Source organism: Diadema antillarum, unplaced genomic scaffold, assembly GCF_040938485.1.
Source record: "Diadema antillarum isolate AM-2024a unplaced genomic scaffold, OU_Dant_1.0 seq00000455_RagTag, whole genome shotgun sequence".
Lineage (NCBI taxonomy): Eukaryota > Metazoa > Echinodermata > Echinoidea > Diadematoida > Diadematidae > Diadema > Diadema antillarum.
In genome coordinates this window covers 49,300-71,568 of record NW_027271427.1, presented here as the reverse complement: position 1 = coordinate 71,568, position 22,269 = coordinate 49,300, and the positions used below count along the sequence as shown (strand labels likewise).

The following is a 22,269-nucleotide window of genomic DNA, read 5'->3' as shown; positions in this document are numbered from 1 at the left end:
TCAAAAGAATGGACTGGATTCTTCCACAAGTTTTATTGGCCATTTTGGTCACCTGAATGTCTACGCAAGCTCATTCTTTTTTGAACATGCATTCCATGATATATTCTTACGTCGGGCAAGCTTATGCATTATGTCGCTTTGAAATGAGTGAAGTAGGCCTACCTATCCAATTGAGAAAAAAAAATCAATTGGGAAATGTGCACATAAGCTAGTTACGAACTGTCTGATAGAACCAGACCTATAAAGAATCTTCGGAATTTCGGAATTGTCATGATCTTCTCTCTGGCGTGCATTTATTTCAGTTCTGCCGAAGTATGAAGTAACAGCCAGTGGTCCATCCTACCTGTCGCTAGTCGATACATCGGCGGAAATCAGCGTCTGTGCCAAGTAAGTCGAATATCTAGAGAAGGGAACCTCGGATGTTGGATCAGGCATGCAGAATTTCTTTGACAGCAGGTTTCTGATGAGTGCACATAATTTGTGATTAAGACCAATTAAGACTGATATCAATTTCCTTCACTCTCTGTCTTAATGCATCCTATAACTTCTACGTGAGAACCGGTTTTCTCAGTATTCTTCTTTCAACGTGGGTGTCAGAATCATCTTAGTAATCAAATAAAAAAAAAATAACCCACCCCATTTCTTATTTTCTTGTCACTGCTTGTCGTCATGGATCTGCTATGTAAAGAATGATGTGGCAAAATAATGACGTCACCTGCACAAATCCTTTTCCTTTTACTCCCTTAAAATATGCAAACAGGTACACCTATGGTCAGTCCGTTCGAGGTTCCGTTATTGGAGAAGTTAACATCAAGCCGTACTACCGATACAACACAGGCCGGCCATCAGTCCCTTTCGATGGGGTGAGTGCGAAAAAAAAACCGCTGTCAAACTAGGGAGGTGGTCAAACTTTACGGAGCTTGCGCCCTGCCCCAAATCGCAGGAATTCACGCTTATCTTTAACTTTTTCATAACCACCGGTGTCTATTTTGCAAACTATTGCGATGACACGTCGTTTTGCTGTCTTGAAAGGTTTCATCTAAGAAAAGTTTATTCCCCTCAGGGCCAAAGACTCAAGGTCCCATTGAAATGATTATATGAAGTGAGGTTCCGATTGTATCGTCAGAATTAATCAGAGAATGGCTTAGTCAAGGATTTGAGGATTTATAGGGTTTCTAATAGCATGTTGAGTATTGATGTTTTGATAGCTCTAAGGCTTATAATATTTGCAAAAATCATCCATGTACTTATATTTGTGGGTTGTTTTGTGTTTAAGATTAATTCATGCTGTTGGCTAACATTTGTTTTTAAGTTATAGACCTACACCATGTGTATACAAAAAATAGGAATGAAAGGTATCCCAGTTTATCATAGTTGTTGATTTAGCAGCAATTTAATGTAGCTCATACAGTTAAAAACAACAATGGACAGGACAGGTCATCGCACGAGTTTTTGGAGGGAGAAACTCAATGGTATTGCTTCAATAGGAGAGAGTAGCAAAACTCGCAATAAGTGATCGCATGATCTGCATCCTATACAATCTCAGGAATTGGGCGGTGATGGTTGCTACACCTTTGAGGTAGACCTGAGTGATCTTGAGATGATGTCGACAGAATATTCCATCTGGAGCTCGAAGCTCACTGTCGATGCCACTGTCATAGACTCTGTCACAGGTGGGTGCAGTTACATATTGCCCTTTTGATCTCTTAAGACAGTTAGCAATAAAGATTGACTGATTTCGTGGTTCGATGTTGATCGCGGACATGATGTAGTGGTGACTGATAAAACTGTTGAAATTTTACATGAGGATAGAAATTCTTTAAAATTCGGTGGTTATCATTATTTGTCAAAGGTACCATTTTATATGTAAACGAATTGAAATTTGGTTTGTGTTTCTTCATCTAGCCTACCAGAGGAGAGACGGTGATGTCTTGAGAAAAATTGACTGACGTTAGTAATTGTTATTCCTGGTTATAAATTCCTATAACGTTAGCCACTACTGTATATGCCAAATGAAATTAATGGCCTCAATAAAAAGAGTCGAGTAATAGTAAATTCATATATCACTCACCCTCTCCGTTCCATGGTCACTTAACATAGGTATCTTCGAAACACTTTGATAAGATGTATTCCTCGTAATATACATTCGAGATAACTTCGTCATAATATGCTCAGGAAATATCGTAGATGGTAGTTACAATATGTATGTAAACACGGTGTACTACTGTCTGCCATTTACTAAACACTAAAGTGACTTCCTCTGTGCAGCGGACCACGAAAAGCGCTCGACTTGCCAGAGCCGATAGCGGGATTCAAAGCTGCGCATTATAGATAATAGCTGCAGTATCAAAAGTCCCGCGTGCTCCAACTACTGGTATAGTATAGTATTGTCGAAGGTGCTTTTTCCATGACCTGACACGGAATCGTAGTGTGCGTTATGTCAATCAGACTGAGAGATGTTGTCCATAAACCTGAATTTGTTAACTCTCATTTCGAACTCAATGTTGTTCATGTGACTAGGGGAAGAACTGACCGAGTCTATGGAGATATGCAGTATCAGCTTCGACCCTCTCAGCATCCAAATCAACGTTCCTTCATCCTTCAAACCTGGAGTACCATTCTTTGGGACTGTAAGTTCACCAACCAGTAATTTGAGATGTAATGAGATTGTATATGTTTGGCATATTCCTCCTCCGCCGGCCCTCACAGCCCCCCCCCCCCCCCCAAAGGGGAGGGAAGGAGAAAACAATTATGAGCACAATCAAAATACACTTGAGCTCTGCTCAGACAAATAATAATTCTCGATTATCACTAAAAAAAGATTACAGCCATGTGTCAAATCTTGCTATCGTTGCTCTTGATATCTGAAGGATATCACTTTCAAACGCACTCTTAACAATTCCCGTCATGATCAATTGAATTTGCACAGTAATTATAAAGCGTTGTTTAATCTGATCAGACTGTGACATTTTTGGCAACTCACGTCAAAATATTATGGTCACTGTGGTAATACGTGAAAACAAACAAATTAACATTAGTAATTACAGAATGTTCCGATGGCAGACGCCCGTTGTAGTTTTTATAATCATCATGTTTTAATTCATGCAATAAATCTTGACTTTTGAGTAGATTTGTGTTAACGCTGCGTGCACATGTCTTTCGAACCGATGATCAGAGATACGAGATAAAAAGAACATATAGCGAAGTTTGAACATTTGACCTCTCGCTATTTTCCTCAGATTTCTGTGACAAATCCGGATGACACACCTGCCGCTAACAAATTCATCACCCTGGTAGTGCAATCGGCAACTAAGGATGCGCCCAGGAACTACGGTGAACTCCTGAGAAAAAATTACACCACGCCTGAGTCTGGCAATGTTGCCTTCAGCATTGATGACGTTGACATAGAGACAACTTCTCTTGACTTTTTTGTGAGTATTAATGGCTTTGTGCAACGCTTCTCCCAAACGGAATCCTCTGTCTTTGTAACTTCTTTGAGGTGATAATTGGTATTGTGTTTTGGTTGTTGTTTTGTTTTTGATTTACCACAAATTGTAGTCACAATGCAGACATTTAAATGCAAATCGAGAGCTGACAAGTGTGTCTGGGCAATTGCTTTAAAAAAACAAACAAACAAAGATTAAACGGAAACCGATGAAAGCGAAACGATTGACAGTATCGGCAATGTTAACTTCTTAAGAAACGTTTAGAGATTGACAACAAACCAGAAAAAAGCAAAACTTAACAAGCAGGTACAGAAACGTAATGTTTTCTCGAGCAAGAAATAATGACATGAAGAAAATGCCTAGACAAGGAGGGGAAAATATGTTTACGGAAAGACTTGTGGTTGTTTAGAATACTCATGAAAGGGCTGCCCGTTCTTTCATTCGTAGGCCCACGATCCCGTTTAATGAAAGACTTTTTGGTGGATTTTGTGACAGGTAAATGTACATGAGGTGTATAAGATGCCCTGATGATCTTGAGAATGCCTCAAATGTAATTTTCCAGCTTAAATCTTAACTAGGATTGTCCAGTTGTAATATATCGACAAGAGATGAATGACTGTAAAATTGTGGATAGGTGAATGTGAAATATCCCTGCCCTTTTATAATAATGATAATCCATTTGACTTGAAATGCGTCAATCTCACTCTGCATAATGCTCAAGACGCAGACTTTGTCTAAGAGTGGGACGCTCCTCACTGAGAAAACGAAGGAAGGTTTGATTTTCAATTGCATGTAGGATTCAATTTGTGTTGGAAATAATGTAAGGTACACGTCATGTGACAATCGCTTTTGGTGATGGCTTTTTTACCATTCCAGGTTGAGGCTCCTGGTTACGAGAAGGGCAACCGGTCCGACTACGAGCAATATCACGTATACAACCCCTACGCTTCGTCGCAAATCAGCGCTCAGTTTTCGCCGAGCGGCAGCTTTCTCCAAATCGAACCAATCCAAGATACCCTGGCCATTGGTTCTACCAAGACAGTGGACCTGAAATTTACCAGTGACGACCCAGACGCAGATAAAAATACACAGTTCTTCTTTGCAGTAAGTCAATATCCTGGTGAAAACAGATAAACGTAATTTCTTCGTTATAAATCAAAGAAAGTCCGAAATTTTAGAGATTCAAATGTTTTACCATAATCAGGGAGATAGGTCACAAACGATAATCATTCCAATCAGTTGAGGCAATGTCATAAGTGTCTCATAGAGCTCTCCATTTTTTTTTCTTTAATTTCCTTACCGTCTCCACAGAATGAAATTCCATCCCTTGCACTAAATCAGTTTAAGTTTGAAAAATTATTAATGATTTTCACGGAATAGTTTTATACTATGCACCCTTTTTTTTTAGTATTATGTAAACTATGTCTGCACAATGAAATTCAAAATGTCAATACTTCGTGAAACTGCAGACCTCTAAAGTTCCGTTATATCGGATGTAGATAAAACGCTTACTGTTGTGTGCTTGCTCTTACTCCTGTTACTGGAAATCAACCTGGTAACAAGGTGTGGAGCTACCATGCAAGAAATGATTATATTGTGACACTGCCTCTCGCTGAAGAAAAAATAATATATAGTGCACTACAACACCTCCGTAAAGGATTAGTACAGACACATTCAAATGCCAGGGTGCAGCACTGTCTCCGCAATATCTTCGTAACATATAGGTTAACATAAAAAAGAGAAATGCCATTGCTGCATGATTTATCATGTGTGAGCCAGCAAGTGATTGTTGGTTGGAATGTTTGCGTGATATTGAACAAGCGGTGTCATGGGCGAGTTTGATTCTGATGATTGGGATAGAGAATGCATCGTATAGCACTTCTAGCATAAAACAAATGTCTGGAAAGGTATGTACAAAATGTAATGAAAGGAAGAGATAGAGATTATAGATAGTTAATTGAAATAAGAAATAAATTTTACATAAAATGCCAAAACTCTTACAATTTTCATGTCATGAATTGTTGATATCATCTTCATTACAGCCGTGTTTTTTTTTCTATGATTGTCCTGGTCATCATTTTCATCGTCATTACCATATTTTGCTCTTTCTCCTCTAGTTCATGTCACTAGGTGATGTCCTAGATGTCCCAGTGTCAATGCCAGCAGCGATGAGACGAAGGAGGCAGGTGGACGAAGAGGAGAGATCTGTCGGAAGTAAGCTCTTTGTGCCACTCCCCACATGCCCCAGGCGTTTCATAATGTTTTTTGGCACTATGTTCCCATGCAATTGCTTTCCCAGATATACAACTGTTTAAATAATGATGTGTGTGTGTACGGGGAGGGGGTATGCCGTGACATGTTTGCGTATGCCGCTTTGGGTCATGTTGTAATGAAGAACTAATGCCACACATTAGTCTATAGTAGTGATTTCTCCCAGCTTTCCAGCCATGTAAATTCTTTTACACTATTCTCTACTCTCCTCGTTCCATCTCACCCCCCCTCGCCCTCCGTGTGTTGTTCGTTATTCCGAAGGGTCGTTAATCCGAAACATGCAAATTCCCTATACCCAGAGGTTCGTTAATCCGAAAATGAAAAAGGGTTCGTTGATCCGAAAATTTGTGGCATTATTCCGAAGGTTCGTTATTCCGAAAATTGGTTAATCCGAAAATGAAATTCGGAATAATGAACCTTCGGAATAACGAATCTTAGGAATAAAGAGCCTTCGGAATAACGAACCTTCGGAATAACGAGCTGTAACCCGTCCTCCAAGCTCAGTCTTCTTCCACAAAATTCTCTAAACTTTGCCCAACTTTCGTCTTCCTTTGCAGCACCAGAGTGCGAGGGTGATCTCGTCTTGAACAGTTGCGGGACGGCTTGTCCGCTTATCTGTGGCGAACCGGAACCCGAGATCTGTACGTTGCAGTGCGTCAGTGGCTGTGCCTGTCCCGCCGGTCTGTACAGAGATTCGTCCAATGGGACACGGTGCCTTGCTGCTGAAAACTGCACCACGTCAGGTATACCTCCCGCAATGTAGTCCTGCTCCCACTGAACAAACTCGTACAAAAATTATACACTAATGACATCTTTCCGAGAGAAATCACATAACTTTCTTCTGTAAGTTTCTATTTTTATTTTGCAATTAGTCCTGATATAAAGCTATGTTTTCTAGACATACAACTTTGCTACGTGCATAGCAACGCTTGTCTGCTTCTGCTGTATACGTCAAACTCTTGTGTCCTCTGTTCGTTCAAAATGACGACAAAATATTACGATGGATAATATCTAAGTCGTGTGGAAGAGGTTTCATGTTACCCTCGCAATCTAAGCTGAAGCAAATATTCTATTTATCATAACAAACATGATAGCATGAATATTTTGCAATTAGTCCTGATATAAAGCTATGTTTTCTAGACATACAACTTTGCTACGTGCATAGCAACGCTTGTCTGCTTCTGCTGTATACGTCAAACTCTTGTGTCCTCTGTTCGTTCAAAATGACGACAAAATATTACGATGGATAATATCTAAGTCGTGTGGAAGAGGTTTCATGTTACCCTCGCAATCTAAGCTGAAGCAAATATTCTATTTATCATAACAAACATGATAGCATGAATGGAATACAAGGTCTTCTTTATCCAGGGTACTGGTGGGTATTGGTGATGATAATTGATAAAAGGTAGTGTCTGTCCGTTGTAACACCGTTAGCTAAGTCTAAATTTGTATTTCCTTGTAATTTAAAATAGATACTATTTAGAGTATTCAATGTGTTACATTTTTTTAAATGCCATTCATTCAAAGACGAACTTCCATAACAATTTCTAAAACCATGTGACAAACAGCCATGAATGGAGTAAGTGGTTACTAGTTTTGTTGTTGTTTTTTCTCTCGCTAGATATCGACTTGGTCATCATCGATGAGAGTGGAATCGACTACTCGTTTCCTATCATCTTTCCCGAGGAGGTGGACGTCAACATCACAGAGCCTGGTCAACTCTTTTCCGCCCAAAGGTCATTCACGGTCACTGCTGCTATGAGCCCAGTGACCAGCATGTTGGTCTATTTCATCAGACCCAACGGTGAGGTGGTGGCTGACAGCCTCAAGTTTGAGGTCGAGGGAAGGTTAGCGAATGAGGTGAGAACCACTGTAACAACATTCTACATGGTCAATTATTTATTTACTATGCGTTACAAAGTTGAAAAGTTGAAAAGTTGACAGTTTATTTTACTCCACAACCCGTGTTGTGGGTATCGAAGTACAATGTAAAACATATTTCACATTATCAATTCAATAATACACACAGAGTTGTAAATAACTTTGAAAATATACAAAATAACTATAATAAAGTAAATAAGGGTGAAATACTATTGATGCAAAGAAAAAATTAAAAATTTACAAAAATATATGATATAATATACACAATATAGTAAACAAAAAAGGAAAGAAAATATGACGAGAGAGAGGAGAAATGGAAGGAAAGGAGGAAGAATGAAAAAGGACACAAAACAGATGATAAAGTACTCATACAAATTAACAATAAAAGATATTCGAGTGACATATAATTGAGGAAACAATAATAAAGGAAAATGAAAAAAACACGCAAAGATGTACGGAAATGTATTCAAACGAGAAATGAAGACAGTATGAAGGAAATATGGATACGAGAGCGAGAGGAGGAGAAATGGAGAGAAAGAGGGGAAAGTGAGAAGACAAACAAGTTACAAATATTAATTGTAGAGAAAGGCACAGTTTATAGAGAGGTTTATATAGTACCTATGAAAAGGACGAAATATTACGTGTACTAGTAATCTAAACATGTGTCGTGATATAACTACAAAGCTTATAGTTAGATTAGGAAGGACCGTCCTCTTTTCACAATTAAACTTGATCCATCTTCATAGCGTTTGCATACGGAATAGTAATTTCCTTACGCACGCACGCACGTGCCCGCTCGCACACACACACACACATACACACATACACACGCACGCATACACACACTCACATAAACACTGATAAACCTCTAGTCAACTACTTAATATGTGACTGTTGTTGTTAGGTATTTACATACATTGCATCTGCATAATGCACTGTAGCATAATACTGAATACAGCTTACTGTATACGCTTTCTGAAATTTTAATGCCTCGGTAAAAGCTATCACTCAAACTACCCCATGTATTTCTTTGAATATTTCTTGGCAGATTTTGTAGAACACTTTATTTGTTTGTTTGTTTGTTTGTTTGTTTGTTTGTTTGTTTGTTTGTTTGTTTTACGTGCTTGCTGAGCCCAACGTCATTCTACGTTAAGGGGACCATGCAATGCTATGCATATTGACATGCAGTGTCTCATACTAGTAATACTCTTATCATACCTATATGTGGACTAGAGAATATCATAATATGACTTTATGAGCCATATATTTGTAATATTTTTCTTCCATTTTTCTTCAGATTACATGGATATGTCCCCCAAAAAATAACAACAACAAAACAAACAAACTTCCAAACCAAGATTCTGGTAATGATATCCTTCAATCAACGATAAGATTACCATTTAACAAGACCCAGTATGGAAAGCACCTTCCCCTTGACTGAGCGTAACTTATTAATGTTTCCCTGCAGTGTTATTAATGTTAACCATATTAGTAACATGGAAACATTTGAGTTATGCTCCGGCTAGGGAAATGTGCACTCCAATGTGTGTGTGGTTTTTTTTTTTTCTTCTTTTTTTTTTTTTGAGTACTTCGTACTCTAGCAATGATGTCATTGACAGGATTTTGGTTTGTTGAAGTTGGCCCTACCGTACTCGTGGATATCAATTTTAAGTGAGAAAATGCATGCGAACGTGATTAGGGCCTATTATTTTCCATATATTTACAGCATAGTGAGCGCTTATTTGTTGGGTATCAATCACATCTAGTGATATTCCTGGTTTATAGTCGTATCCATTGAAATATGTATTTGAAAATATAAGCTTCTGTATCTCTTGAATCAGGTGGCCTTGGATTTCGCTGATGACGAAGTAAAACCTGGTGAATCTACTACCATGAAGGTGACATCCCAGGCCAACTCACTGTGTGGCTTAGGAATCGTTGACAAGAGTGTCCACATACTAGGTGGAGACAATTCGATAACTTCAAACAAGGTTCGTTTCTCCCCAACGGCATACACGGCAGTTATTCACTGTCTTAATTTCCCGATGATTTGAATCCAAATGTGCATTTCCCCTTTATCTGTCACGTTGCGTGAAGGTTTTCACATGAACGCACTTTTTCAGTGAAGGTCCGAATCTTACAACTCTTAATGCGCAGGATCATCGATCCCCAGTGTAAATGAAAGAATTTGATTTACTGGTCGTCAGTGACTCTATACTTAACTAGCGCTTCGGCGTACGCCATTCTCGTCATTATGTTTAATATGAGCCTATAGATGATTCCAAAGGTACTTTTAGTATCATCGTACAATAATTGCTTAAAATCTGTTCCGATTCAGTCACGTTCTTAAACGTTCTAATGGGCTAAATGTCAGACATTTTCTGTAGTACCCTGATTACTGGAATCATATTTGTGTGCACTTATCGTGTAAGAAGGATTTACTATTTTGGATGGCGTGTGATTCCAAGTTATATTTTTATGCATTTACATGCCATGAAACACGTTATAGCACTGCTGCAGTTAATACGCTAGGTAAATCTGTGCACACGTTCAAAAAGAGTGAAGCAAATTTGTGTGTGGTGGGAGTTATTTTTTTTAATTTCTTTTTTTTTGGCGGGGTCTCAATGTCACCAAGGAAGAGGGTTGTAGTACCTGTATTTACTTTGTGCATGACTATTAAAAGTACTGCGTTTACATCAAATCTTCCACCATACTCCAGACCCTTTGAACGAAATAGAAATCGAATATCATACACCATATGGGTGGAGAATGTTTCTCCACCCACAATATGAGGTTAGGCCCAGGTTACACAATTAAAGCTTCGGAAAATGTATTTGTACTAGTAGAGGTTGTATCATAAATGCGGGCACGCGAATTGATTCTACTTGAAAATATGCATAGTAGATCTTCGATCGGATGAATGGTGAACACACTTTGACTGTAGACAATGTGTCTCCACTTTTCGTACAGCTTATCGAGGCTGTCAGACGGTATCAGTTGGAACGCTATGGAATGTTTTACGACTCCAGCTCCAGTTGTCAAGACTCGTCTTATCCCTGGTACCTAGACAGGAGGAGAAGGAGGAGGAGGAGGAAGAGGACTTCCGTTCCTTACTTCTACGGTGGTGGATCATCATTCGAAGACTCCTCAAAGGCATTCAAGGTACGATCAATTAAGTCAAAAAGAAAAAATATATATATTTGGCGAGTTTCACCAACATAATTTTATGTAGTATCCTTCGCACAGAATACTCTTTTATTGCCCATTTTCTCTTAAATCTCCTCCAACTTAAAACTCATTCTGCTGTCAGATATATATTATTTTCAGGCAATTTTGAGCATTCTAAAAAGCTACCTTCTACTCTTTTGAGGGTGATTTAAATGTAGCGAATTTTGATAAATTTTGGCGAGCGAGCGCAGCGAGCGAGCCGAAAATTTTTGTATTTCAGCTTACAAAACATGGAATTCTTGCCATTTTTTGCTTATCAAATCTTACAATTCTAATCAAGATATAGTGACGGCCTTATAGATAACGATTTATACCAACAAACTGAGGACTTTAAAAGAATACTCTAAAATAGTGCGCGCGAGTGAGCCGAAATTTGTATATTTCTGCGTCATCATCACGTTTTGTTCTTATCTCTCTTTTATATATATATATATAAATTTTGGCGAGCGAGCGCAGCGAGCGAGCCGAAAATTTTTGTATTTCAGCTTACAAAACATGGAATTCTTGTCATTTTTTGCTTATTAAATCTTACAATTCTAATCAAGATATAGTGACGGCCATATAGATAACAATTTATACCAACAAACTGAGGACTTTAAAAAAATACTCTAAATTAGTGCGCGCGAGTGAGCCGAAATTTGTATATTTCTTCGTCATCATCACGTTTTGTTCTTATCTCTCTTTTTTATAATAATATATATAAATTTTGGCGAGCGAGCGCAGCGAGCGAGCCGAAAATTTCTGTATTTCAGCTTACAAAACATGGAATTTTTATCATTTTTTGCTTATTAGATCTTACAATTCTAATCAAGATATAGTGACGGCCTTATAGAATACGATTTATACCACCAAACTGAGGACTAGAAAAATACTCTAAATTAGTACGAGCGAGTGAGCCGAAATTTGTATATTTCCGCGTCATCATTGCGTTTTGTTCTTATCTTGTTTGATTTGGGGTTTTTGTTGCGCCCCCCCCCCCCCCCCGTATGTTCGAAACCGTTGGCGCCTTTTGATCCAATTGGCGATCGCTTCAGAACGAAAGAAATTGCAGCCGCTGCTCAGTGAAACATTTTGCCTGCTAAATATTAAATGACATGTGTGAACACAACAGACATTGTCATTTTGTCCGCGTCATTCTATGATACAAATGCTAGTAATTCGAGTTTCCACATTTTAACTTTGTACGAGTAAGATCGCATTCAAAGAATGCAGCATAATAATCTTGCCTGCACGTCTTCATAATATCATTATGTTAACAGGCATCTGCTGCAATACTGTCATAAATAGGGTATTATATAGATGGAAGACTGCATATCATTTTGTTGTATTCGTTATTCTTTCAGGATATTGGCATGCTCTACCTGACAAACATGGATGTTGAGACCAAGCCGTGCAGAAGTAAGTCCTTTAAGTATGCGCTATTTGACTGGATGTAGACTGTTTGGCATAGTGTCCATATTATTTTGTTTTCCAAGGATAAACAACTTTGTAAATACCTATTGTACAAGGGACTGTAACAGAAAAGTAAAAGAGTAAAGACAAGGAACCACAGACTCGAAGAGCACGCTAATATGATGTGATGATGGACGAAATGAAAGAAAATTTTACAAAAATGGTATGAACGCATGTAAACCGGGAAACTGAGAAAGAGAAGAGAGAGGGAGAGAAAGAGAGACTGAGAGAAATATTGTATGATTCCGTCTAAATTTACGGAGAAATTAACAGAGTATGCCTACCGGTAATGGTGAAGAAGCAGACTTATTTGAAGTCTTTTTTTCTTCTTAAATGCTGTCCATTTGTATCTCTTTGTATCAGCTTTTCCACAGGTTTACTATCGAACTGGTTTTGATGGACCACTGGCCGCGCCGATTGCTCAAGAAAATATTGTTCAAGACAGTATTAGCGTTGGTCCACAGGAGGCACCTGCTGTTCAAGTTCGCAGTTACTTCCCAGAGACATTCTTATGGGACTTGGTGAAAACTAAGTGAGTGCTGTTTAAAGCTGGGTTTGCTCCTGCAGACTCATCCTTGACTATTGTGATATACGTTCAGCGAGAAGACAATTGGTTAAATTTACCGAGGAGTCTTTTGTAAGATATGAGAAGGCGACTTGTTGACATGTACTCGCTAAGACAAGGCACCTTGATCATCAAGAAAAGGCGAGATGGCAACAATGCCTGGGCACAGTTTTCCCAGGAATGTTGCTTCCTCGCCTTGTTTCCCTAGACAAAGTGCCTCCATCGTCGAGTTTGGAGAAATCGTTTTCTCCACTTCTTGTCCTTAAAAAAGTCGCTTGGACGGGTTGGAACAAGTCACCTGGGCTCTTCGTTACTTCCCGCAAAATGGACAAACCTTATTTAGAAATATATTGCTCGAAATTTACAAATAATCAGACAAGCAATCAGATTCTATTTCGCAAACAAGTAACATAATGATGTCACGATAAGACCTATTAATACCACCATCGAGTCGTGTTTGGCATGTTTGTTTACGACTTCAGGAAATATTTTATGGAAGGCCATCCGCAGACAAACTAACAAACAAACCACGATTTATACTTTCTTAAGATGGTCCTCATTGCATGACATTATGATACCGATGTTATTTCCACCTTCAAATATTAATGCATGTTTATGATGATATTGAATGCATGTCAAAATCTAGGATGTAAAATTACCTAAATATCCACCACTTCTTTGTCTCAACATCCCTTTGTTCGACAGTACCTCTGGCTTAGAGATGATTTCTCTTCAAACTCCTCATACCATTACCGAATGGGTGGCCAACGGTTTCTGCATCTCACCGGAGAATGGTTTGGGCGTGGCGCCGTCCGCCTCGTTCCGAACCTTCCAGCCCTTCTTCCTTACATTCTCCCTCCCCTACTCCGTGATAAGGGGCGAAAACGTCCCCATCACAGTCAGTGTTTTCAACTATTTGGAGGAATGTTTGGTGGTAAGCACCTGAAATATAAACCATCTTTCAATTCGATTTCTTGCTGCTTGGAAAAGCTGAAGATGCTGCTTCCTTATATTTTGACCGTCTTCATTTAAATTTCAATTCAAGCTCCTACATGTCCTATGAGCATCATAGTCACAATGGAACAGTATAACATATTGTGGGCAGTCAGCTTATCCAAAAGGACATTGGCTCATAAGGAGTTCTTTCACCAAGATGAAATTCAAGATAGCTCCTTTCCGCTAGCAACATAACGTAACTGGGAAAATTCTGAGGTGATAACAACATCGCTTCATCTCATTCGTTCATCATCTTCATATTACATTTAAATGGTTGCGACCGATAGCACTGTTTCACAAAGAAAAAAAAACAACTTTCCTACCCTATGTCGGATTCGCATATACCCTATAGAGGGCCTGCTAGTCTATGTGTTTGACATCATCCTAGTTATCAAGTCAGTTCCAGCATTTCAGTTAAACAAATTCGTGTCTTTGTTTAGAATATGACTGATGTATCTTCGCTCATTTTTAGGATTCAGGTCTTTAAATGTGGTTTTGTTGGATCAATCTTGCCAAGTGATTTTTTAAAATCTTTTACACACACACATACACAAAATGGGGGAAAAATAAACCACTAATGTCATGGAACTGAAATACTGATAAATCAGCTGCCTCCAGGAACAGCTCATGGCAAATGGCAACGAAATGGGGATTTACAACATTCTTAGGGGAAATGATAAACACCGCTTTCATACCTACTTGACACACATTGTAAAACTAAATAAATATATGTAAATATGACGCAATCCTTTTCGTACTCTCAGGTGAGATTAACTCTTCAAGAGTCGAGTGAGTTCGAACTACTCAGTGGCTCAAGGAGTCGAGACATTTGCGTTTGTGGTGGAGATGGGGCGTCGGTGGAGTTCAGAATCCGTCCAGATATTGTCGGCCAGATGGCACTCGAAGGTATCTTTGTCATAGTTCCCTTGATAGATATTTGGATTTACACTTGTAGAGCCCTTGCTGAAGTTTGGTTGTCGTTGCAGTTTGAGTGAGAGAGTGACAATTTTATTGTCAGTATAAGTCTCTTTTGTGTGTGTGCGTGTGTGTGTTATCATTATTCAGCTTTGTTATCATTAAAATAGGAGCAAGTAAGTAGTGCAGAATAATTTGTACGGATTGAATAAAATTGCTCTTTACAGCTGCCGTGACTTGATCTCGTCTCTTAGACGGCATCAATTTTCTTTGCATGACAGGTTCTGTTTTTGTATGTGGCATGTGTTGACTTGATCTAAAAGGTCTCGGAGTAGCAGGTGTATCAAACGTGATAAGTAGTAGTACGTGATGGCCCAGCGTTTATTGAACTGTACACCAAAATCCGAGACCAAGTGAAAGACTTGTATAAACAATGCTAAACTGTTGCAAACTTTCATCCTTCCCATAGTCCAAAGATGATATTCTAAAATCTTTAGACGGGAAAGAATATCAGATTAGGAGAAAAAATAATACGTGTTTGTTTTTGTAGCATGAGCGTATGGCTTCTGTTCAGTCATTTATGTAATTAATCTATAGACTGAGATATTTTAAACAAAATATTGGACGCTCTCAGCCTGTGTCTTTCATTTGAATCCATTTACATTGTTAAATTGTATGGATTTTCCCATTTAAGATACAAATTTCAGCATGAATTTAATTTTACGTCAATCTAATTAATTACAGTGCACGGTGAATCTGTACAAGACTCTGACACGATGTGCGGAAACAAGACTGTCAGTGAGCAAACTGGTGCTCAGGACGCCATCCGACGACAACTTCTTGTCAAGGTGAAAAGCAGCCCTATGAGACACGAAGAATTTCGTATAATAAAACATATACATGTAGGACGCATCGTTAAAACTACGATTTATATAAAGAGTATTGTAAAACACGGAGTATTATGGAATCACGGCCACGCACTGATAAGACTGTGCGATAAGCAGGGAGCTGTGAAAGCCCAAGCAAGTTGTTCCCCTCATTCGCACCATCGATTTTTAGGAACGATTTGTTAAAATGACACGCGAACCAAAGTTGAATGTGCGATGTATGCTCAGTCACTCATGCTACAGAATGTAAAAAGAAAATATATGAGCATTCGGGCACACCCGGTTGGAGTGAATCATACGACATACAATGTATATCATACGACGTACCTGTATAACTCCAGGCGGAATGAAGTAAAAGAAACGAAAGCAGTCACACCAATAATCTGACTCGGAGTATGTTTCGGTGTTCGTTCAATGCTAGTAAAGCACCTGCGTGAGATCATTTTTTATTCTCTGTTTGTGATTTCATTTACTTCTTTACAAGTGTGGTTTTCATCTCCTTACCGCGACAATTTTTTTTCCTTCCTTTCTTTTTGTGTTTTTGCTCTGGCGCTTTTCCTCTTTTATTTGGGAGCTTAAAGATTCTTTTGAGAGAAAAATCAAGTTTGACTGGCACAGCGAAAAAGACGGCAGAATGGTTACAGGGCCGGTGCAGTGTTTTCAAAAGTGTGGGGGCCCACTTCCGGGTTCTCATCTCTGCCCGTCCACTTCCGGGTTTCTTCAGCTGACAAGCAAATTAAAAAAAAAAAGTTCCTCAGCTCCTTCTCTCCCGTCCCATGGTGTTTTCACCCGACAAGCAAAAAAAAAAAAAAAAAAAAAAAAAAGGTCTTCAGAGAAAAAAAAAACTTACCGCCGCCATACTTCAAGATCTCTATCTATTTCTATTTTAGTGCCACTTACGTACTTCCGGGTTGAAAAAAGTGTGGGGGCCCAAAGTGATGACACCTGATGTATTCCTTTGTATGGTGCACAAAAAGTGTGGGGCCCGACCCCCCACGGCCCCCACGGCTGCGCCGGCCTTGTGTTAAAACTTTCTTGGAGTTGGTTGTTTAAAGAGGAAGTTTATAGCTTTTCTGCAGAAATTCATTTCTAAACAATTTCCATTGTATAACCCAATCACTCCCGTTGCGTGTTTTTTTTAACATAATACATATGTTTCAATCACCATTTATGAATACATACTTAGCTAATGAAAGTTGCTTACAGTTGTTTTTTACCTCTCTTCATTAACACTACCAGGAGGTGGTAACTTATGTCTACCCGGTGCTACTGTAAATAGCTTAATTCACGATGGGTCAGAAATTTACAGTACAACTAGACTCGAGTAGCACAGATGATGCAGACTCTTTCACTGTCTTCCATTGTCTTTCATTGTCAGAATTGCCTATCAGGGCTTGTTTTCCTGTTGATTCATATCGTCTGTGTAGAGAATGCATCATCTCAATCCAATGAACCCATTTTTTCATACTTTCCATCAAACTCCTGTGTTCAAAAACTCCAATTTCTTTCATATTGTGTTGAGATTGTTATTCATTCCTCTGGTTCTTGTCGTTTTCTCTTCGTGTCATTGCTAGGCCGAGGGAGTCCCAGATGGGTTTACTATCAGTGAATACATCTGTCTCCAAGGTGAGTATTGCGCCTGAGAGATTGAAATCGTGTACTGTATGTGATATGTATGTATTCACTACTAGATGCCTTCAAACAAGGACATGTTCTGAAACCCACGCTGGTTAATGGCAGATAAATTCTGAATATGCGTAATATCACCAATTTCTGTATGGATGAATTAGGCCGCGTTTATTAAAATTGGTTTTTCCGTGCCTGATAAGCTTGGTAAAAACAAATGTATAAAATAAAAAGTCCCGTCCCATACTCTACTATCGGTGGCAAAACAAATGCTTACTACCTTTGAGCTCCTTTCAAACGAATATGACATTGTGTTAGGTTTGCATGTGTGTTATTAGCATAATCATTATCATGATTATGAGCGCCAATGTTATTTATTTTCCAGCACAAACCGTTGAATACGGACAGTTCCAGAGAACTTACCATAACATAACACCCATATCTAACATTATTTGATAACTGATCATCATACCGATAAAATAATGAGATGTATACCTACACTCATTCAGAATTGCGAAGTAACAATTTTCTTGATGTTGTTAAAAAAAACATTCCTTAGAATGTTAAACCTGCCCACTTGCTTGATTTAGAAACTCTGAAAATTGTAATCAGAACTAAAGCAGCTTGTGTTGAATTGTTTAAAACACGGCTGTGCAGAAGCTGATTACATGTTCAAAGCAATAGTAGAGCATTTTCCTTGTTCATTTTTGAATTTCATTTTAATGGGGGTTATGATCATTGCAGTGATGTTGTCTCCCAAATTTGTGTAGATCTAAACTGAAAAAAACGTCTGTCAGAGACCACCAGCAAGAACAAAAACTTTATTCTATGGCAGGATGGTGGTCTCCGTCACTTAATAATTTACAATTTGAATAGTTTCTTTGAAAGCTAAAATCATGACCCATTGGTTAGACTGTTATGCATATTGTCAGTGTTTTTATTCGTATCTTTGATTACGTATGAGAGCAGATTATGTACTATGTGTATGAATACTGCTTTGGAATACAGGAATCAAACAAGTATATAAAATCTGATTGTATTTCGCAGATCACCGCCATCGCGTTTTCGACGAGAATTACAGGAACAGGAAGCCCACAAGTTACGTGGATGATTCTGTGTCCGGTAAAATTGTCGTCACAGGTAAGGCTTTGACACTGGAATACAAAGAAATCGTGACACTTAAGGATGTGAGTAAGTGGAAATTCTGTTTTGTGATCTTTTATAGTCGACGTTTGGCCTACTCAGAATCTGTGGTCACCCTGTCTTTCTCTCTGATAATCCTGCCGTATCAGGCAAAAGAGTCTTTATCTTGTCTTAAATAAGAGATTAATGAAATTAAAGTTATTTTGTAGGAGATGCTTTTCGACTATCGATATAACAGAGGGCTCGGAATAACCAAAATGATGGGAATACACAGTGCAATTCTCCGTCTGATATCAATGTTGATACTGTAAGCCCCTATCTGTGGTTAGATATAATGAAAAGTATGTGATTAATATCTATAGTCCAGGAAGAAATTGGCTGCGCAAATGATCGTCTCTTCGTAATTAAGTTGGTAACATTCAGTTTAATTGCATATCTTGTATTGAAAAGATATTTCATGGAACTGGTTAAATTAATGAAATCTGCACAAAATTAAAAAAAAGTTACAAAAAGTTGCAAATTTCAGAGAGAGAGAAGCAGAAACCTTAATCTTATAAAATTATTATGTTCTGCCAATTTAAGAATTAGCTATATAGATTTAACAAGATGCTTTTCAAAGTTGTTGTCATTACAAAAACCAATAGCATCAAACATTGGACATGTAGTTTCTGGGACTTGGTTTTTCTGAAGCAACTATAGCAGATGTGTAGTTTGATTACATCGCTCTTGCAGCTCTATCTTCCTGAATCACAAACCGATATGTAAGTCTTTTATTATAGCAGATAGTCTCCTATACAAGTTGTAAGATTCATGCTAAGATTTTTCCACTATACACGGTCACCCAAACCTCTGGTTTGTTATTTTTCAGGCGACATGCTGGGACCCACTGTGGACAACTTGGAGCACCTGATTCGTCTTCCCACAGGTTGTGGGGAGCAGAACATGCTCGGTTTCGTGCCCAACATCGTGACACTTGAGTACCTGACGGCCACCAACCAGCTAGAGCCAGATGTGGAAAAGAAGCTCAAGTCTAACATGCAAGTTGGGTACCAACGCGAGTTGAACTACCGCCATCCTGACGGCTCCTACTCGGCGTTTGGCGGCAGGGATGGATCTGGTAAGTAAACCAAGGTGCTTTTAGGCCTATACACAAAGTGGTATTTGTCCCGATATCCACTCAAAGGGAATTGAACTTGTATACTGAGAGTGATAACATGAAGGTGTAGCTGTGTTTGATTTTAAACCACCTGTTTAAGAATTTTGCTCCAAAAATTAGTGTCCTTTTTCCTGATGTCTGCATTCAAAGGTTTACAAGAGATTCGTTTTACTCTTTTTATTGGTTATCATGTTATTTAAATCTCCCTTTCACACAACAACATGTAGAATCCATTAAAAAGGAGGTCGATTGCATTCATGATATATGATCTCAATCACGTTTAAAAGGAAGGGACTGTTATGTTTATATTCCGATCATCCCTTTCGCAATGATAGCCTCCCAATATACCAAATTGTGATGTCAAAACCATAATTCATTGCCATGGAACACACAACTTCACTTGGCCCTATAAATACCCAGCATTGATGCTAACCGTGCTTGCACCTGGATTCGGCCCAAGATACAATAACAGAGTGCAACACTACTCTGTAAAATGTAATGTTGACAAGGATTTCTTTTATAGAAGTTCACACTGAAATGATTATCCCTGAACTTTTTTTTAGCCATACAGATACAGATATTGATAGACCCCAGCATTGTGATGAGTTCTGCTACTTTTCCTTCAGAAAATGTAATGATATACATAAAAGATTATAATGTATTTTATGCCCATATCGTATACCTTCAGGCAATACCTGGCTGACCGCCTTTGTAGTACGCTCCCTGGCCCAGGCATCAAAGTTCATATTTGTTGATGAGAAGGATCTAAACGTGAGCATTGAATGGCTCAAAGATCATCAGGATGAGGAGACTGGCTGCATTGAGTCTGTTGGTTACCTAGGATACAAGGCTATGATGGTAGGTTGACAGCCTCTTTGAAAATATTTTTTCTGTGAAAATTATCATTGTTTAATTAGTAGCGTAAATGCTTATCCTAATCGCTAATACAGGACAAGTAAAGTTTCATTATTTAAATGGGATTAAGATTTAGAATCATTTACGTTGGTCTATACGAGATGGAAAAGTGGTTTCCACAAATGTTTGCATCAAACTTACATTTGAATAACATTATGTCATAAATATAATAACATCGACAGAAGGAGCATATCCCCTAAATGGATAATGCAAAAGTCATTTTCTCTTTTCTATTGTTTGCTGTGATTATCTGAGGAGATTACGTGTGTATTTCCATCGTATATAACTGTGAATCCAATCTTCTTTTCTTAATTCAAGTCGGCATGTCTGCATTTGGATTCACTGTGCATGAAAACCGAGAATGTTCACTTTGTCTCTTTCCATGCAGGGTGGTGTGACTGGACAGTCCATGCTGACTGCCTATGTTGTGGTCACCTATCTCGAAGCTGGACTTCCCCCTACGGTAGGTTTTTCTCTTTATTTATGCAGTATACTCATACATCATATACTTATAAATGTTGTGAAATATCTCAGATAATTTAGGGGTATGGTTTTGGAAGATAATTCCCCTTTCCCTCCTTGAGCAAAATTACCCGATACATCATGTAGTGAGTTTTTTTTTTTAATGCATACAGACACATACTTCATATTGACACTGAAAGTTTCCATCGAATTTAGGAGGTGCTAAATGTGATAATGACGATGAAGATGAAGATGATGATGATGATGATGACAAGAACAATCATGAGGAATATAAAAACAGAATTTTGTTTTTAATGATACGATAAATTTGCCAATTATATATATATATGTATATATATATATATATATATATATATATATATATATCTGTGTGTGTGTGTGTGTGTGTGTGTGTGTGTAGGGCTGTATATACACATCCCCGAAACCCCAAAGACACAATGATGTGTTGAAAAATTGGTACAACCATTAGAAGATGTTGGATGCTAAAAATGCATTTGTAATCACTATACATGGAGAGAGAGAGAGAGAGAGAGAGAGGGGGGGGGGCATGAGAGAGGTACCTGTATATTATGTGTTATAATAATGGTAACAAACATTATTAGCATCATCATTATCACTATCAATATCAATATTTATTTTGTCCTACGCTTCAAATACAATTTCTTCTGTCTTCATCTGTGTTATCATGTATCGTAGGATGCGTATGTCGTGAAAGGTCTACAATGTGCGATGGCTGATCTAGGTTCTGTGGAGGACAACTATGCCCTCAGTCAGATAGCGTATGCTCTAGCGATGGCTAGCCGAACTGAAGAGGCGACAAAGATTATGGAGAAGCTAGAAGGGAGGTCTGTCAAACAAGGTAAGACACAAACGAAGAGCCATAGTTATTATGACAGTCTTTGTCGATCGTTTCCTCTCAAGGAGTGTTATATTCAAGTCATCTTGTTGGAATGTGGTTTTGAATATATGACTTGTATGAACGTGTAACACCCATTCTACACAGCTATGAAAGTGAACCCTTACACTATACGGTGCCAATGATATAGGTCAACACAGAACTCTCGACAAATGACGAATATCATTATTATCCATGCACACGCCAGCAAACGATAAAAGAAACACAGGCCAAAACAGAATGAGAGTCAAAGCGGTCAATCATCATAGAACTTTGTAATAACTGTTACATTAGTTCAGAAGCAGTTCAAGTGATAATCCATTTAAGTGAACAGTAAATATCATTTTCTCCTGATGATAGATCCCAAGATTTAGAATTAAGAAATATAAGTTATGAATTGGTGTTGGTTT

At 38.4% G+C, this 22,269-nt stretch overlaps 1 protein-coding gene across 1 annotated transcript in view; it reads left to right on the top strand.

Annotated features, from left to right (window-relative positions):
- The window catches only part of LOC139732904 (pregnancy zone protein-like), a 46,009-nt gene that overhangs the window by 13,960 nt on the left and 9,780 nt on the right, over window positions 1-22,269 (top strand). Inside the window, exons 6-28 of the mRNA XM_071643741.1 lie at window positions 303-387; window positions 761-863; window positions 1,547-1,673; window positions 2,521-2,630; window positions 3,240-3,431; window positions 4,323-4,550; window positions 5,564-5,660; window positions 6,275-6,460; window positions 7,339-7,577; window positions 9,440-9,589; window positions 10,569-10,645; window positions 10,676-10,760; window positions 12,170-12,224; window positions 12,642-12,810; window positions 13,549-13,777; window positions 14,604-14,745; window positions 15,499-15,602; window positions 17,216-17,267; window positions 18,315-18,407; window positions 19,279-19,527; window positions 20,255-20,424; window positions 20,870-20,944; window positions 21,661-21,823. Coding sequence (XP_071499842.1) covers window positions 303-387; window positions 761-863; window positions 1,547-1,673; window positions 2,521-2,630; window positions 3,240-3,431; window positions 4,323-4,550; window positions 5,564-5,660; window positions 6,275-6,460; window positions 7,339-7,577; window positions 9,440-9,589; window positions 10,569-10,645; window positions 10,676-10,760; window positions 12,170-12,224; window positions 12,642-12,810; window positions 13,549-13,777; window positions 14,604-14,745; window positions 15,499-15,602; window positions 17,216-17,267; window positions 18,315-18,407; window positions 19,279-19,527; window positions 20,255-20,424; window positions 20,870-20,944; window positions 21,661-21,823 — 3,180 coding nt within the window. The remainder of the gene's footprint in view (window positions 1-302; window positions 388-760; window positions 864-1,546; window positions 1,674-2,520; window positions 2,631-3,239; window positions 3,432-4,322; window positions 4,551-5,563; window positions 5,661-6,274; window positions 6,461-7,338; window positions 7,578-9,439; window positions 9,590-10,568; window positions 10,646-10,675; window positions 10,761-12,169; window positions 12,225-12,641; window positions 12,811-13,548; window positions 13,778-14,603; window positions 14,746-15,498; window positions 15,603-17,215; window positions 17,268-18,314; window positions 18,408-19,278; window positions 19,528-20,254; window positions 20,425-20,869; window positions 20,945-21,660; window positions 21,824-22,269) is intronic.